This window comes from Carya illinoinensis, chromosome 6 (assembly GCF_018687715.1).
Source record: "Carya illinoinensis cultivar Pawnee chromosome 6, C.illinoinensisPawnee_v1, whole genome shotgun sequence".
NCBI classification, from domain to species: domain Eukaryota; kingdom Viridiplantae; phylum Streptophyta; class Magnoliopsida; order Fagales; family Juglandaceae; genus Carya; species Carya illinoinensis.
The window spans coordinates 33308121-33325296 of record NC_056757.1 but is presented as its reverse complement, the minus strand read 5'-3'; the positions used below and the strand labels follow the sequence as shown (position 1 = coordinate 33325296).

Sequence of the window (17176 nt, the reverse complement as noted above, 5' to 3'; positions counted from 1 at the left end):
TTTTTATTATTTAGATTTTAATTTTAGACTTGTAGTTAGTTTTATAATTTTTATAGATATTGTAATTTTAACAATTATAGAAAATTATATTAAATTTAATCAAATTAAACAGGTTAATTTCAGGCCTATTTAGTCCATTTACATAAACAATTTGAAACAAGTTGTATTGTCGTGTCAACTTATTTAGTAATATTCACTAATGGATCAAAACGGATTGACACGACACACACGTTATGTTAATGGGTCGTGTTTGAAATTGTGACACGATAAGTTTAACGGGTCGGATTAGGGTTTACCTATATGTATAATATACATGCTTTGACACGAAACGAACACGACCCGTTAACATGATTTGACACCCCTAATAAAAACCAATCTCAATCAGAAATGTCACTTTTGAGCGTTACGGGTGAGACCCATGTGCTGAACCTGGCCCTAGTCTTTCGCCATCAAAGTAGACATCATATGTAATGCAATTAAATGAATCTAAGTGGATAAAGGTTTTTGGTTGCTTCTGCCTTCTCACCAAATACGCGAACTTAATCAAAACTTAAAATCTGTTAAAAAAAAAAAAAATCTATCAAACCTCTAAGTTTCAAATTGAATAGTAAATAAGATTTGATTGATATGGAATTTGGTATTAAAGATGTATAGCATCAAGCCACCCGTAGGCGTTACAGGGGAGACCCATATATGCTTAGGCCGGCCCTAGTTTCTAACATTTTACCCTCAACATGGACATGATATGTAATACAATTAGGTGTATGTAGGTGAAAAAGTCTTTGATTGTTTCTTCCTTCTTATCTAATGCGCGACTTAATATAATCTAAATCTTACGTAAAAAGAGCTATCAAACCTCTAAGATTCAAACGGAATAGTAAACGAGATTTTATTGATGTGGGATTTGATACTCATGATGTATAGCATATGGAAGATATTTCATCTGTGATAATTTGAAAAAGATCAATACTATTTATCATTTTAATTTTTATCATCCTCTCATCATACTATGATATGACATTAAATGATTGAAAATTATTTATTATATTTTACTAGTAAAACTATCGTGTAATGCCACGTCATAGGATAATGAGAGGATGATGAAAATGGGATGATAGATGTTGAACTGAGTTGAGTTCTTTATAAATAGTAATGAGTTGAAATGATAGAGTGAGTCCCACTTAAGATGAGTTTAGATATGTTTAGATGTTAAAATGAGTTTAGATATATTTATGGAAAGTTAAAAAGGTTGTAGGTCTTGCACATAAATATGTGTTGAGTTGAAAAAAAGTTATGGGTCCCATGTGTAAAGAGATTTTGAGTTGAAATGAGTTTAATAATTTGATAATTGGGTATTTAGATGTTAGAGTCAACTTAAAACGGGACCTAAGAGTACAATCATCTTAATCTATAATTTATTCATACATGATATTGTTAAATTCTTTCGGCATGTTTGGTAATCTATAAAATTTTTAAAATTTCTCACAATTTCATTTCCAAATATCATTCAAATATAAAATACTTTTCTATATCAAGTTTTAAACTCTTCATCTAATTATTTATCAAATACAAAAATTAATACAACTTTTTATATATAAACTTTAAAATAAAAATAATATTAAAAAAATATATTTAATTTTTTTTAATTTTATATATCCACTTTCACAAACTCTAATATAGTACTTATTTTTTAAAAAAATATTTTTATTTATCATTTTATCTCTCATTTTTTAAGACTAATCTCAAACAAATTCAGAAAATTTCTAAACGTTATTGATATTCAATCACGCCCACCTTTTCTCCTCCGGAGTGGGTGAGGAGATCTTGTCCTTATTGCAGAGGTCTATACTGATATATCTATTATATCTATATCTATATACTTACTAATACATAAAGTGCGAATCGGTTAACAATAGTGTTTCGTCCAACTTTGTTTTTCTAATTTTACCCTTATGTTTTAATTGTTTTCCCTTTCTATCCCTCAGTTTTATTATCTTCTGTTTGTAGTTTTACAGTTTTGCCCCTTTTGCCGACAGACGTTTTGGTCTTTTTACATTGTGACCGTCTGATTTCTTTCCCCTGTTTCGTTGTACCTTTCTAATTTCCTCTTACCGACTGAGAGAGAGAGAGAGAGAGAGGCACGGGATGAGAGGGATTTGAGACTGGGGTCCCGAAGACGTAGGTGAGGCTCACGGTGGCTGGGTGGTTGCTCGATCTTGGCAAGAGCTGTTTCCGATGTGCATGGAGGATCCGTGGTTGCTGTGTTTGTGAGTAGGCAACGTGAGTGGTGGTCCGTGGAGTTGTGTGTGTGGCTGGCGGGGCAACAGTGCTCGTTTGAGTTCTTGGTCTCTCTTCCGAGTTGCGGTGGCAACTGGTTCGGGGTGCGGTGGCTTGATCTCAGGTGGCTCAGCTCGACGTGGGTGTTTGTCCACCACCTCCATCAGTAAAGCACAGTCTCTCGCGTCGGATCCTTCTCCACATAGCACAACAGACACCCGAAATCCTAAAACCCTAGGATGCTCCTCTCCCCTTCCAGCCTCCGTCACTGTCTCGCTCTCCATAACAGCAAAAGCACTTCATCTGTCTCACTCTCTCAATGCCCACTCAGGTACTTTGCATCTTTCTCAAGAAATCTACCATACTCCAAATTGCTCCTTTCTTTTTTTCCTTTTCTCTCTCTCTGAATTCTTACATGAAATTTGTTTTTTCTTTTGGCTTTGGTGTGAAAAGATTGGCAGTGCTTGGCACTGGCTTTGCTGGCCTCTCTGTTGCCTGGCACTTGCTACAAGTAACTCTTTCCTTCTTACCAATTCTAACAAAGCGCATTGTTATTCTCAAACTAAATAAAAGATAAAATAAAACTTATGGAATTTATTGATTTTTTTGAAAAAGATTGTTTGCAGGAAAGTCCTAAGGATTTGAGGCTACGCATTGATATATACGATGAAGTTGGGATTGGCTGAGGAGCTTCGGGAGTTCCTGGTCTACCACACCCTTATTCACCTAAAGGTCTGGCTTTTTTTCAATTATCATCATATGGGCTGCAATTTTATTTCTGGGATTTTTGTAAATTTCAATTTTGTTTTTTCCCTGAATTTATTTTTTTTCCCAACATCGTAAATCCTTCTGTCCGTCCAAACTGATGCTACTATTTAAATGGGGTGCTGCTACATGTATTTCACAGTTTTTTTGTTCTCTTTGTAGGCAAGCTGCTCTTGTGGGGTCTGATTGTTGGAAAGAGTGTTTGAAGCTTTTGAGCATTGTGGAAGCAGCAGTTGGTCAAAACTCTTATGGTTTCATAGTTCGGAGAAGGTCCCTTTCTCACTGCGTGCAATTTGTTTTCTATGTATATAGTGAATTTCTGAAATTTGAAAATATTTGTCTCACTAATGTGTTAAACTAAATAAAAGTTCTTCAGTGGGATTTTACTTTAATGCTCATGTTGGAAGCTTAAAGAGTTGGTTGAAGTTCTCATTTCTTTGGCTTTTTTTCCTCCTATGCTCTATTCAATTAACTTTTGCACATTTATTGTAAGAGAAAATTACTTTTGCATTTTGCTATCCTTCTGATGAATACTTTTCCAGAGGCATCTTGAGACCAGCAATGAACATGAAGAATCTTCTTATATTGAACGATGTAATTCCATACGCCCTTTTCAAGCCTAATATATTACTAATTGATCTTAATTTTGTAATAATATCTATAATTTTCATTTATGTCATTAGAATGCTCAGAATTGCCTTGCCAGTTGCAGAATAGAGACCATTGATAAGGAAACTGCTCAAAATCTTGCACCCAAGTTATGTATGCCATTTGAATCAGCCTTCTATATGCCTGAAGCTGTAAATCTCAATCCCCAATGCTATCTCCAGGTCTGAAGAATTAAGCCTTTGATTATATTTTCCTTCTAGGAATATTTTAGTTATCTTTATGCTATCTTAAGTCCTCGTTATCATTTTGTTAGGCACTCTTCTTAGAATGTGTAAATTTGGTAAAAGAACTAACAATTTCTGGCTTTGGAGAGAGAGAGAGTTATGTTTGCATAAGAAATCTATTCACAAACTTCTCGACTTTGAAGGTAATCACTTAAACTACCGTTTCAATCTTTTTAGGCTCTTTTCATATGTTGATTGACGTGTAGGTTTATGATACATAGCAGTAATGCAGCTAGAAATATACAGCTGATTAACATGGAAAATTCTATAGAACAGCTGTCTTTGATAAGCTCAATCTTCAATGTACAAACATTCTCTCTCATACATCTTAACACTGTCTCCCTGTTTTATTCTCATACAATCTGCTGTATGTATGTGGTGCATGTATCATATCCTTGTCCAATATCCCATGATATGTTTGGGAATAATAAAAAATGAAGTATCAAGTATAAAAGGCAATTCACTTGCTGATTGGAACTGAAGGTAGGCTTTGAAACTGAAGGAGATTGATTTGATTAGTTTTTTAGGACTCAGAAACGAGATTTTCTTATTCACATTTTTCACATGTAATCATTTAAGTGTAGAACTACCTAAAATGGTGACTATAGTCTTCCCCTAAAATCTGTCTCAACAAAGTTAAATAGATTGGGAAAGGTATCCTCTAACCAGATTATTCCCCATAATATTCAACTTGAACATGTGAACTGAGCACAGTTAATTGAACTAGATAAACTCTGATAAACCTATATTAAACATCAAATTTCTGTTTCGAGTGGCTAATCCTGGTGGGATCTCATTATTTACAAACATACTCTGGTCTAGAGGATTTATCTCTACATTTAGTGGTTAATGGGTATTGAATTTGTCTTTAGGGGAATATGATGCGGTGATAGTATGTCTAGGTGCCAAAGCAGATTTGCTTCCAGAGCTCTCAGGAAAGCTTCCTTTGAGTTTTTCATGTTACAAATTTGAGGTCTAGCTAGGTTTTAAAGTTTCGTAAAATTAATATATTAACATCAAAAAAATATGTAATATTCTAACGGGAATTGCCACATAACATGAGTATGCTTTGTGTTTTATTGACTTGCATATTGATGCTATGTGTCAGCCAGTTGAATACTAACACACGGCATGGCAATGTTGGTATAGATATTTGGGGCACTAAATGTGGCTATGGATGTCTTGACTTTTAAATTTCCATTTTCTGGATTCTCTTGGTGACTTATAAGGTGGTTGTGGTACCTTTTGAGGTGGTGTATGAGCATGTATGATCAGTTCTTGAAGGTGGTCAAAGAGTTAGAGTTGAAGAGGCTGCTTTCATGCACACATACAGATTTTTTCTTACGTGTTTTGATTTTTGAATTTGTGGAATTGGAGATGTAATGTCCCATGATCTGTTGGGTTCTTGATTTTTATATTGTAATCAGGTCTGATTTCGGTATTATATTGATGTGGCCATTCAGAATTTTAGAATTGTTCATGCGTAATGTGTTTCTTGTGGTTATTTTTTAACGTGTTCTTTTCTTTTTTGATGGTCAAACTTTGTTTTTAAAAGTAAATAATTTAACTTAGTTATGTTGTCTATGTTCCTTTATTTAATTGTTTAAGGAAAAAATTGTAATATGAATTTGAAAGATGATCATTTATTTCCCAAACTTGCTTGGACCTATGGTTTGTTTAAAACTTATTGCGATTTGAATTAATAGTTTCTAACTGGACTGAATTATATTATCCTTGTTTACCTTATCATTAAGTTTTCTTCTCTGTTTTTTTTTTTAAATGATAATACTTTCATTGCATAAATCAAAGAATACATGACTTGTCAATAGAAATACTTTCATTGCATAAATCGTTAGTTTTCTTCTTGTACACTGAATGTTTATATTTTGGAACAATTTTTTTTTATAAGATGTATTATCTCATTTGATTCATTTAATATAATATGTGTGAAATTATCTGGATTTTTTTTTTTCTTGCTTTAGCTATAAATGCTTATAATATTTGTTATGTATCATATCTCCCTATATATACCTATGTACTTACATTTTTTTATATATCAAATTCCTTCTATAATTTAATGCCAACTGGTAAGAGCACATTATTAAAGGCTGAAATACATTCAAACATCATTGACAATGTTGGTATAGATGCTTGGGGCACCAAATGTGGCTATGGATGTCTTGACTTGTAAATTTCCATTTTCTGAATTCTTGTGGTGACATGGCTGTCCCTGGAATTAAAATTGTTTATATTGTCTCGGTGAATAATTAATTTGTGGCAATAGCAATAAAGAAGATATGTTGGTGGGTTGATGGGAGAGGTGCAGGGCAGAGTTGTTGGTTTATTTCTTGACTATCGGTTGTAGGAGATTTGGTTGGGAGGTCTGGAAGAAAGCTCTGTTCGTGGTCTGTGTTTGTTGGGTATGTGTGTGCATTTGTCCATTGTTTTTAGTGCAATATGCCTTGCCATTCAGTATCATGATTATATAATGTATTGCCAGTGGAATTGATCTTTCAATGTAATGTGTTAAGCTTTAACTATTAATGGTTTTTTATTTTGTTTCTTGCAGGAAAACTTTCTCATGCTCTGTCCTGCTCATACTTCAATCAAGTTTCCAAAATGAGAAATCTCAATCTGGAAAACATGTTTTTTAGGATAATCTGGGGCCAAATCAGAGGTACAACTCCATTTTCTTAGGTTTTTTAATGCTTTTGTAATTAACTGAATCAGTTTTTAATGTTTCAAAGTTCTAAATAGTGTATAGCTATGTTGAAAGTATCATCTAATTTTCTGCTGTTTTGCATGTAGAGCCCCTCCGCAGCCTATACTTTGGGTAGCTCCTAGGGATGGAGCCAAAGAATGAGTTATATGTGGATCTGCTCTATCTACTGAAAAAAAGGTTAGTTTGAATAGGTTTTTGTCCTTTTAATCACTCCCTTGAGTCATTGTCATGATTTGGTGGAAATTGAAATAATTCATGTCTTCTTTCTAAATGATTTTGTTTCAGGTTCTTGTGCTCAAGTTTGCAAGCATGTGTGGTGCAACTGTCACCAAGTATTGGAAACCAAATGCCACACACGTGATTGCGGCCACGGATGCACAGGGTGCATGTACCAGGACACTTAAAGTTCTCATGACCATTTTGAATGGGAGATGGATCCTTAAAATTGACTGTAAGTTGCCCTTAACGTTTTTAACATATAAGCAATATTTTCAGTAAGTTTTTATTAACTTAAGGATATATGATACACATCTATATAATGAAAGATCACAAATTACTGATAATTAAAAACATAGTATATTTAGTGTTTTCTTTCCAAGTTGTGGATGTGGAGGAGAGAACACAAATAAAAGAAAGAACAAAATATTGAACGAAATTCAAGAGAAAATAGAGAAATGCCACATAGAAAAAAGAAAGTGGAAGAGAAAATTAGAAATTTAAAGGGGACTGGAGTGAATAGGAAAATGCTACATGCCATGGGTTCTTTCTATAAAGAAAAAAATATTTTTTGGATTTTTAAAATTTTAAGGGCCAAACTTATAGGTTTTCAAAAAAATTAAAGCATTTTACAAAAATTGGGGCTATATTTTGAATTTTAGCAGAAACTTAATCCTATAGATCTTTTTAAAGGGTTAATTTAGAGTTATTGCGAGTTATAAAGATTATTTATATATGTCTATATTGGTGTTTCTCACCCTTAATCTTGTTTCTTTAAGTTTCCTTGTATTGATTAAACTTTTATGTACTGATGTAACTTGAAATGCTGGCTTTGCAGGGGTAAAGGCTTGTATGGAAGCAATCCACCCCGTGGATGAAGAACCTTATGAAGTTGACCTTAACAACCATGGGAGTTGCAATGGCCCCAAAACTGATAGGCTTATGGGCTTGGATAATGTAAGTCCAATTCTCTGATGCATGACAGACATGAACAATGGGAATATATGGATTATGTATTCTCCAACTTTTATGAGCATCTTAGTTCAACTGGATTTGTCTGGAAATTGGAATGTCTGGAAGAAAATTAACGGACCATTCTCTCATAATAACTTAATGAGTCATGGGAAATGGGGTGGCCATCTTGTTGAGTCCTGGCTATTTGTTCTCAATATGGGAATTTTCCTGAAATATTTTGGCTTAATGTTATGGGCCATAAGAAGGCTGGTAAACTATTTTGGTGTCGTAACAAACATCTTGGATCAAAACCTGCTTTCAGGTGGGATGGGGTGATTTATGCAGGTTGAAATAATTGTGCAAATTTCATTCCGTATTAACATATTCTCGATATTTGTTTTGTCCCATTTTACTTCAGTTTCCCCATCAGGTTGAAATGATCCATTTGCTTATTTATTTTTCAGACACCCAAGCTCTTTTTTACTTTTCAAAATGGTACCTCCCGCAGTTGTAATCAGGTTTTATAGATCTTCCATGTATCCAAGCACAAAATTACCAACAAAATAGAACTTTCCATGCTTGTATTTTTAAAGTAATAAGTAAAAACATAATTAAATATGAATTGATAATTGTTTACATAGTATGTATGCATGGAGATTTGCCTAAAATAAAGTAATTTCCTATGTTTTAAGTTATTATAACTTTAATATCAAAACCTTTATGCTGTATTGTAATGAATACATTTTTTTATCATTTTGTGTTGATTTGGCAGTGAAAGTTGTACGTTAGGCTTTCGACCACGGACCATGTCTTTGGGTGCCACAATGTGTTATTGTTGTAGGAGATAATTTCTTGCGTTCCAATCTTCCAGTTATACAGTTGCTTTAATACAATTGCTGTATTTTTTTAAATACTATTATTTACTTTAATAGGAAAGTTTTACGTTTATATTTTGTCTCTACTAGGCAAACGTCCATATATAATTACCATATAAATTATGCCCCCACCAGGCAAACGTCCAAGGGACGTTTCTTCTACTAGTATATATATATATAAACATTATAGAATCGAACAAAAATAATTTACCTTTTGTCAAAGTTAAATATATAACTTGACCCAAAACTTATTCCAAGATTTCTCACCTACCTGTGAACATGATCCCGACCATCTTCACGTGTGAATCGCCGAATACATACTCTTTCGTTTTCATAGAGTATTAATCCCTCTTGCGTAAGTGATGACGATGAAAATCTTGACTTAAAAAAGCCGGCTAGTGAGAAGTCAGACTCTCTCTAACTAGGAGGCTGTTTTTACATTTTCCTGCACTTACTGTTGCTACTTTTCTGTTTTACATCTCAACCAAAAACAAGAAAACCAATACAATAGACGCAAAGATGGATCTGGATTCCCTCATCTCCCAAACAGCTGCTCTCTCATGGCATGATCTCAACCTGCATCCAGCGACAGCATCAGCTCAAACTATCTCAAACAAAATTCTGATAGGTAGGTTGGTAGCCGATAGGCCTTTAAACAAATTTGCAATACATTCATGCATCAAAGCATCATGGAACTTCATACAAAATTTCCTTATTGAAGATATGGAAACAAACAGTTTCATTTTCACCTTTAGAAATACCCAAGATAAACTTAGAGTCCTCAATCAAGCCCCATGGAATTTTAAAGGGCACCTTCTGGTTCTAAAACAGGGGCCAACTGGGGCCACTCTCAAAGAAATCAATTTAAATCATGCTCCATTCCAAGTGCAAATCCATGGCCTGCCTTTGGATTATATTACTCTAGAAAATGCTATTCAAATAGGGCGAGCACTTGGAACTTTGATCAAAGTGGAAGAGGATCCTCTTTATGGACTAGCTTTAAGAAAATTCATCAGGCTCAAGGTTGAAATTGATGTCATTAAGGCATTACAGCAAGGATTTATGATGCCAAGGTTAGACAACTCTGAAATATGGATAGCTTTTAAATATGAAAAACTTCCAGACTTCTGTTATGCCTGTGGTAGACTCGGTCATTCCCAAGTTTTTTGTGGATTTCTAAGTTCGCCTACGACAAGATTAATTTATGGCCCCTGGATCAAAGCCAAGTGCAACAACTACCAAGGCATATCTCAGGCTTTTCAACAAACAGGTCACGGGCAACCAACAGAAACCGATTTCATGGGGAAAATTTCCAGTCAAACTAATCTTTATGGTAATCAAAACAGAGAGAAGCCAACCAATGTTCAACAACAAAATCTGAATCTGTTTTCAAGGAGAGGTCAGCAAGAAGTTACCGAAAGAATATCTACGGTGGTGAAGAAAAACAACCAAGGCTGGATTCATCTTGCCCCCTCAACATTGGCTACCAAAAACCCATCGGAAACCTTCAACGCCACGAATTCAGCACTCCCTCAAGATCTGGTCTGCTACAGTGAACAAAGAGCATTAATTTCCCCAACCAGAAGAATAAATATTTTTACTGTTGAAGAGCCACCGACCGAATCCCACAACCATACCTCTATTGCCAGCAAAATATCCTTATTGTCTTCAAATCTGGTTTCAGAACAGCAGGTAAAGGAAGGGACAGCTGAACACGTGCATAGTCACCAAGATAATACATTACCGACGGAAGCAACTGAAACACCGTGGAATGCTCAGTGGCAGAAAATCTATTCTGCCTTCAAGGAGTATAAGAGCCTTCAGACTTTTAACGTGCCTGGGCCTGGACCTTCAACAGCCCATCAAGCAACTTTCAAATCTTTCCAGCCCATTGAGACTTGTCCTCACTTCAAGAGCCCACTTGATTTATCTACAAGCCGGCCCATCCCAAATCAATACAAGTCTGCCGAATTCCATCATCTGAAAGATTCTAAGGTGAAGCAAGGTTTTACGACAGACTCTACTCCTACTGCTACTCAGTTAGCTACTTCTTTAGACCATTGCATATCCACGGTAATACATGCTCCTATTCCAGAAAAAATTCCAACTCAATCCAATCTTACAATTCAGTTGCTAGAAGATTCAAGTTCAATGCCAGTGGGTAATCTGGTTGCACATTTGGAAATACCAACTGAAACTGATTTTATTAGTGGCACACCTGAAGATATTTTATCTCTGTCTACTCAAGAGGCACATCTCAATCGCATGTCCATTCAATCTCAGCCTCAAGTTCTTCTACCATCCAAAAGGCCACATGATACAGAGTCCTTTTATGAACCAACAAGAAAATCACAGCGCCTCAACAAAACAGAGAAACCAGAGCAAGTGGATGAAACAGTTAAAATGTTTTTTTCAGAAGAATCTACAACAGCTCTCACTCTCATGGACATGCAATCAGGAACAAAAGGCAAAGAAAAAAAATCAAAAGGAAAAGGAAGGCTGAATCCGTATAGTAAGCCAGTTACTCATTCTCACAGCAAATCCAAATCAGCTAGCGAGGTAAGCTTCAAAATGCCTCCAAAAGTCAAATGAGAACACTGGCCTGGAATTGCAGGGGCCTTGTCCGACCCAATGCAATCAGAAACCTAAGGGCTAATATTAGGAAATATAATCCTGATGTAGTTTTTTTGTCGGAAACCTTGGTGTCGGATGATCGCACCATATCTATTGTACATAGTTTAGGTTTCCATCTTTTTGTTTGTATCCCTGCAGTATGTAAAAAAGGTGGCTTGTTACTTATGTGGAGACCGGGGTTGGACTTAGAACCGGTCAATCTAAATATGAATGCTTTTTCTGTTTTGGTGTATTCTGATCCGTCTTATCATCCTTGGTTACTTACTTATGTATACGCTCCTGCACAACAACATCAAAAAGCGTCTTTTTGGAGTCACCTGTACTTTATTCATCAAGCTTTTAATGGCCCTTGGTTATGTATAGGAGATTTCAATGATGTTATCAATCAAAATGAAAAGTATGGGGGACGACCTTTTATTTCCAATAGCAACCAAGGACTCAAAGCAATCATGGACAGACACGGCCTCATTGACATTGGTTATTCAGGCCCTCAATATACTTGGTCTAATAACAGAAACGGTATGGCTCTCATCAGAGAAAGATTAGACAGAGCAATAGCAACTCAAGAATGGAGACTTCTATTCCCTGATGCATCCTTACAACACTTGGCATCATCAGCATCAGATCATCACCCTTTATTGCTTCATACAATCAACAACCAGAAACATGCCTCTTCTTTCAAATTTGAAGAATTCTGGATTCATGAACCGCTCAGTCATAATATTATCAGAGAAGCATGGAACAAAGCTTTTCAGGGCAACCCGGCTTATATTCTTTGTCAGAAAATCAAATCTACAAAAGAAGCTCTCAAATTCTGGAATAGGAATCACTTTGGTTGAATACAGGACAATATACAAAAGTTGGAAACAGATTTGATTGATATCCAAAGCAAACCGATTGGTGAGTACAACCAGGAAAAAGAGAAAGAACTCCAACATAAGCTTCAAAAACAAAGACAACATGAGGAAACTTTGTGGCGTCAAAAGTCAAGAATAGCATGGCTCACTTCAACTGATCTTAACACCAAATTCTACCACTTATCAATAACAATCAGAAGAAGGAGAAATTCAATCGACGCCGTCAAATTAGCCTAGGTAATTGGTCTATGGATCATACTCTTATTGAAAATACATTTATCAGTCATTTTCGATCCATTTATGCTTCTACAAAACCTACTTTCCCGGAAAGTTTAGAAGATCTTTTTGAGAAGCAAATTACAGACCAAGACAATGTCAATCTTCTAGCAGTTCCAAGTGAAGCAAAAATAGTTGGGGCCCTAAAACAAATCCCTAACCACAAAGCACCTGGCCCAGATGGTATGACAACTTTGTTTTATAGACATTATTGGAGCATCATTAAAAAGGAGGTAGTGGAAGCAGTGCAGAATTTTTTCAGAAGGGGTAAACTGTTGAAACAAATCAATCATACCAATATTGCTCTTATTCCCAAAACTCCAAATCCAAATAACCCAAGCCATTACCGCCCCATTAGTTTCACCAATGTCATATACAAAATTATAACCAAAATAATGGCCAATCGTTTCAAGCTAACCTTAGATACCATTATATCTCCTTTGCAAACAGCTTTCGTCCCAGGCAGAAACATAAAGGAAAATACTATCATAGCTCGTGAACTGTTTCACCTTCTAAAGAAGAAAAAAGGAAACAAAGGAATGATGGCCCTCAAACTTGATATGGAAAAAGCTTTTGACATGGTCGAGTGGGATTTCTTATTCAAGGTAATGAGTTTAGTCGGTTACAGCCAAAACTGGATTAACCTGATTAAAGAATGCATCACCACAGCTACTTTTTCTATTCTTATTAACGGCTCACTGAGGGGTTTCTTCAACTCTCAAAGGGGATTAAGACAAGGAGACCCAATATCCCCTTTTCTCTTCATTCTAGTAACAGAAGTTCTATCAAGGATCATTTTAAAAGAAGAAGCAAGAGGAAATTTGGAAGGAATCAAATTAACCAGGTAAAGCCCACCAGTTTCACACTTATTATTTGCAGATGACACGATCATTTTCGCAAAGGCAACTACAGACAATGCCCAAGCAATTTCAGAAAATTTAACAAAATTCCAACAATGGTCAGGCCAAAAGATCAACATGCAGAAATCTACAATCTTCATCACAAGAAATGTCAACAATGCAGTCAAGTCAGATATTCACAATTGGCTTCCATACAAAGTCTTTTCAGAAAAAATGAAGTATTTGGCCACAACTACTTTTGGCAGAAACAAGAAAGAAAATTTCAAAGAGCTTCTAAGCAGAGTAGAGAAAAAGTTAGAAGGATGGAAAATGAAAATCTTATCACAGGCGGGCCGAACAATGCTAATAAGATCAGTAGCAAGTTCTATTCCAACATATAGCATGACAACCTTTATGATCCCCAAAACAGTCTGTAAGATACTAGACACAAGCTTCAAGAACTTTTGGTGGGGATTTCCAAAAGATAAGACCCATAATCTGACTCTCAAATCATGAAAATCCATTTGCAAACCAAAAATTTCAGGTGGCCTTGGACTACGACAAATGACAAACATGAATCAAGCTCTTCTTGCAAAAACAGGATGGGATATGTGTGAAAGACGGCCTGGCCTATGGTATGAAATTCTAAGATCAAAATATCTCAGAACATCAGATTTCTTGCAAGTTCAACAACGCCAATCAGATTCTTATTTTTGGAAAGGTATTCTACATACGAGAGACACAATTACCAAAGGAAGATGTATTCAGATTAATAATGGTCTCGCAACCAATATATGGGCAGCACCATGGATACCTACTAGGGAGAACTTTAAGCCTATCCCATTGCAGGGAATGGATCAAGCTCATCCAGATCTAATGGTCTCAGACCTCATCACAGGTAATCCAAGACATTGGGATACAAGGAAGATGCAAGATTTATTCGAGCAAGAGAGCACCACAGAAATTTTGAAAATCCCTCTACCAATCTTCTCACAGATCCAAGATAGAATAGTTTGGGCCCCATCTCAGAATGGAAAATTCTCTGTTAAAACAGCATATCAGGTAATTACCAATGGGCAAGAATCTTCAAACCAACCTGTTTCACAAAGCTTATTCAAGTCTTTATGGAAATTGAAAATTCATGAAAGGCACAAGTTATTAATATGGAAACTACTATGGAATATTCTTCCAACCAGAGCAAGAGTGAACGAAGTTATTTCAATCTCAGCTTCGGATGAATGCCCGATGTGTAATCAAGCTGAAAAAAATGCACTTCATCTCTTTATTAAATGCCCAATAGCGAGAATTCTATGGAGTCAAAGTTCTTGGCCTTTAAATCTAGAAGCTCTCCCGATTTCCTCAATTTCAGATTGGATCAAAATGATCATTTCTCCACATGCAGAGTTAGGCCTTCAAGCTTCAGAGATTCATTCTTTTCAACTTTTTGCAGCCATATCTTTAGATTTTATCTGGAAACAAAGAAATGACATAGTGCACAACCAACTTCAATTCAATATTGAAGAAGCAAAAATCCAACTGAATCACATCTATCTCAATTACAAAGACTCTTGGAATACGAAGCAAAAGGACAAGCAAGCAATATGACAACCTCCACCACCAAATTTCTTTAGTTACTCTTTTGATGTTGCAGTCAGAGATACTTTTTCCACTCTTTCAGTTGTCTGCAGAGATCATAGAGGTAATTTTCATAGCATTCAAACTGATAAAATCCAGTCCCAGAACCCTCTTGTCGCTGAAGCAACAGTAACTCTCCTAGCCACTAAAATGGCGGCTTCATCCAAACACACTCAGGTTATTTTTGAAGGAGACTCACAATTGGTTCTTTCAGCTATTCAAGACCAATCTTCTGCTCCAAACTGGTATATTTCCAATATCATCAAGGATATTCAACATCTGTATGCGAGTAATTCGCTTTGGAGTTTTGTCAAAATTCATCGATCTGCAAATCGATGTGCGCATTCTGTAGCGCAATGGGCAGCAACCAATCTTGTTTTTGGAAGCATACCTTTAGATGGCTCTTTCCATTTCTTTCTTTTTGATCCTCCTTGAACTTTGTAATTGTACTTTGCAGTATCCCTATATATATACCTTGCTTGTTTATAAAAAAAAAAAAAAAAAGTGATGACGATGAAAGATTAAAAAAAGAAAAAAGAAAAAGCGTTTTCTTTCCAGTAACGACACGAGTGATGGACCCACCATTACTTGGCAAGTCGTAAGAGCAAGACCAATAGTTTAACAAAAAATACCATGATAATTGAGTAGACCAAGTTTAATTGATGCAGTCCTTCCCAGCATGAATCAGAGGGGAGCAACTCTCCTTGGTCGTTGTCTATATATATCATGAACTTACATAGATTTTCAATGCAGATAAAAGTGAGAAGTAAGAGTTTTCATATTAGCCATTGAAGACGAAGAGATGAAAGCTCATGATATCGTTTGGCTCAGTACCCTCTTCTCTCTTCTCTTGGTAAGATGAATTTGGTCCATACCCTATTGATCATTTTGAATTATGATTATATGGTCTTGAAAGGCTCACTAAGTTTCTTACATACATTTCTTTATATTCTAGTGTAGTTTGCTGATAGTATAGAAGCTGCAAGAAAGGATCCTGGAGAATATTGGGTCAGTGTTATGAAAGATGAGCCAATGCCAGAAGCACTTCAAGGTCTTCTTCCTTTGGATTCATCGCCATCTCAACCTAACAAGAATGCCAATTGCCACACTTCTATGGGGGCAAGAAACAAAGACCAAGTACTTGTCGAATATTTCGAGCTTGAAAATGGGAAGCCTTTTGTGAAGAATTTCAAACCGAGACCCAATTATGTCGAGTACTATTCCAAAGATAATGTTGGTCGTGAAACAGAAAAGAAATACGTTCGGGATTTCAAACCGAGACCCAATTATGTCGAGTACTATTCCAAAGATGATGTTGGTGGTCAAACAAAGAAGTCATTTGTAAGGGATTTTGAACTGAAGTCCAATAAAGATGATGATGGTCCTGAAGTGCAGAGACTGTATGAAAAGGAAATCGAGACAACACCAGACCATACTAATTATATATATCATGAGTGAGAAATATGGATAATGTAAGTGCAATGATTTGGGAGCTTCATGAAATGATGAAAGCTAGCTGTGTAATAAGAAGTTCCTAATTGCAGCACAACTTCTAGGCCGGGCTCGTGCTATGTAACATTTTTAAGATCATATGGGCTAGCTCTCTCTGCTTTTTTTCAAACTTCATTCCCTTTTCTTGGCGAGCTTTCATCGGTGTATATATCTTTTTTTTGTAACTGCAATTAATCTCCTAATTCAACTGAGTTTCCCTGGAATTTATTCCCAACAGTTGTGTGTAACTGGCAAGTAAATTAGAAAGCACGAATTATTAAAATACCATACACTGAATTAGCTTAATTAATGGATTTCCTAGCTAGAAATCTGTCTGGCGAGAAAGAGAAGGACTCGAGAAGCTGTGAGAGTTCGTATACATAGTAGTGAGTGAAAAGGATACCGAGCCAGCTTCTTCTATTGGCAACAATAAGTTAGGAGAAGTTGAAGGATCTCTTTTGCTTTTCCTAGACTGTCCCAAAACCAATAAAAGAGTGCAAAAAATGAAAAAATAAAATAAAATAAAGAAGACATGGAATGGATCATGTATTAATGAAACCTCTCTGATTCTCAATAAAAAATGTTAGAGAGGCTTGATATTATTAATATAATTATCTGGAGGGGCAGGTATCCTCTCCTACCAAGTAGGCCGAACATCGGCACCCTAAAAGTCCCATGGACCTAAGATCACAAGCCCACCTTTTTTTGTTTAAATAAGTAAGATTACAAGCCCACTAACGAG

General features: G+C 35.8%; 1 protein-coding gene and 1 long non-coding RNA gene across 22 annotated transcripts; one reads left to right on the top strand and one right to left on the bottom strand.

The window, feature by feature from the left end:
* The first annotated feature begins 1981 nt into the window (after nucleotides 1-1981).
* Nucleotides 1982-16658, top strand: LOC122314076 (organ-specific protein P4-like). Of its 21 annotated transcripts, none has more exons than XM_043129476.1 (15): nucleotides 1985-2608; nucleotides 2731-2788; nucleotides 2893-3009; nucleotides 3205-3312; nucleotides 3585-3636; nucleotides 3726-3872; nucleotides 3965-4078; nucleotides 6505-6612; nucleotides 6744-6834; nucleotides 6943-7108; nucleotides 7712-7830; nucleotides 9198-9330; nucleotides 9534-11261; nucleotides 11700-12430; nucleotides 15697-15796. In XM_043129476.1, the coding sequence occupies exons 13-14, from the start codon at nucleotides 9765-9767 to the stop codon at nucleotides 11880-11882; spliced, it is 1680 nt and encodes a 559-aa protein (XP_042985410.1). In that variant the 5' UTR covers nucleotides 1985-2608; nucleotides 2731-2788; nucleotides 2893-3009; nucleotides 3205-3312; nucleotides 3585-3636; nucleotides 3726-3872; nucleotides 3965-4078; nucleotides 6505-6612; nucleotides 6744-6834; nucleotides 6943-7108; nucleotides 7712-7830; nucleotides 9198-9330; nucleotides 9534-9764; the 3' UTR covers nucleotides 11883-12430; nucleotides 15697-15796. The 21 variants fall into 21 exon arrangements, 18 of the variants coding, with proteins under 18 accessions (XP_042985416.1, XP_042985415.1, XP_042985418.1 ...); XM_043129471.1 differs by having other exon boundaries at nucleotides 6220-6612; XM_043129482.1 differs by lacking the exon at nucleotides 3965-4078 and having other exon boundaries at nucleotides 1982-2608; nucleotides 3755-3872; nucleotides 6220-6612.
* On the bottom strand, nucleotides 8909-10479 carry LOC122314077. Its single transcript, XR_006243598.1, has 3 exons — nucleotides 10340-10479; nucleotides 10118-10246; nucleotides 8909-9278 (listed from the first exon to the last, which is right to left on the bottom strand). It is a non-coding gene; the product is annotated as an uncharacterized LOC122314077 (long non-coding RNA).
* Nucleotides 16659-17176: the final 518 nt, after the last annotated feature.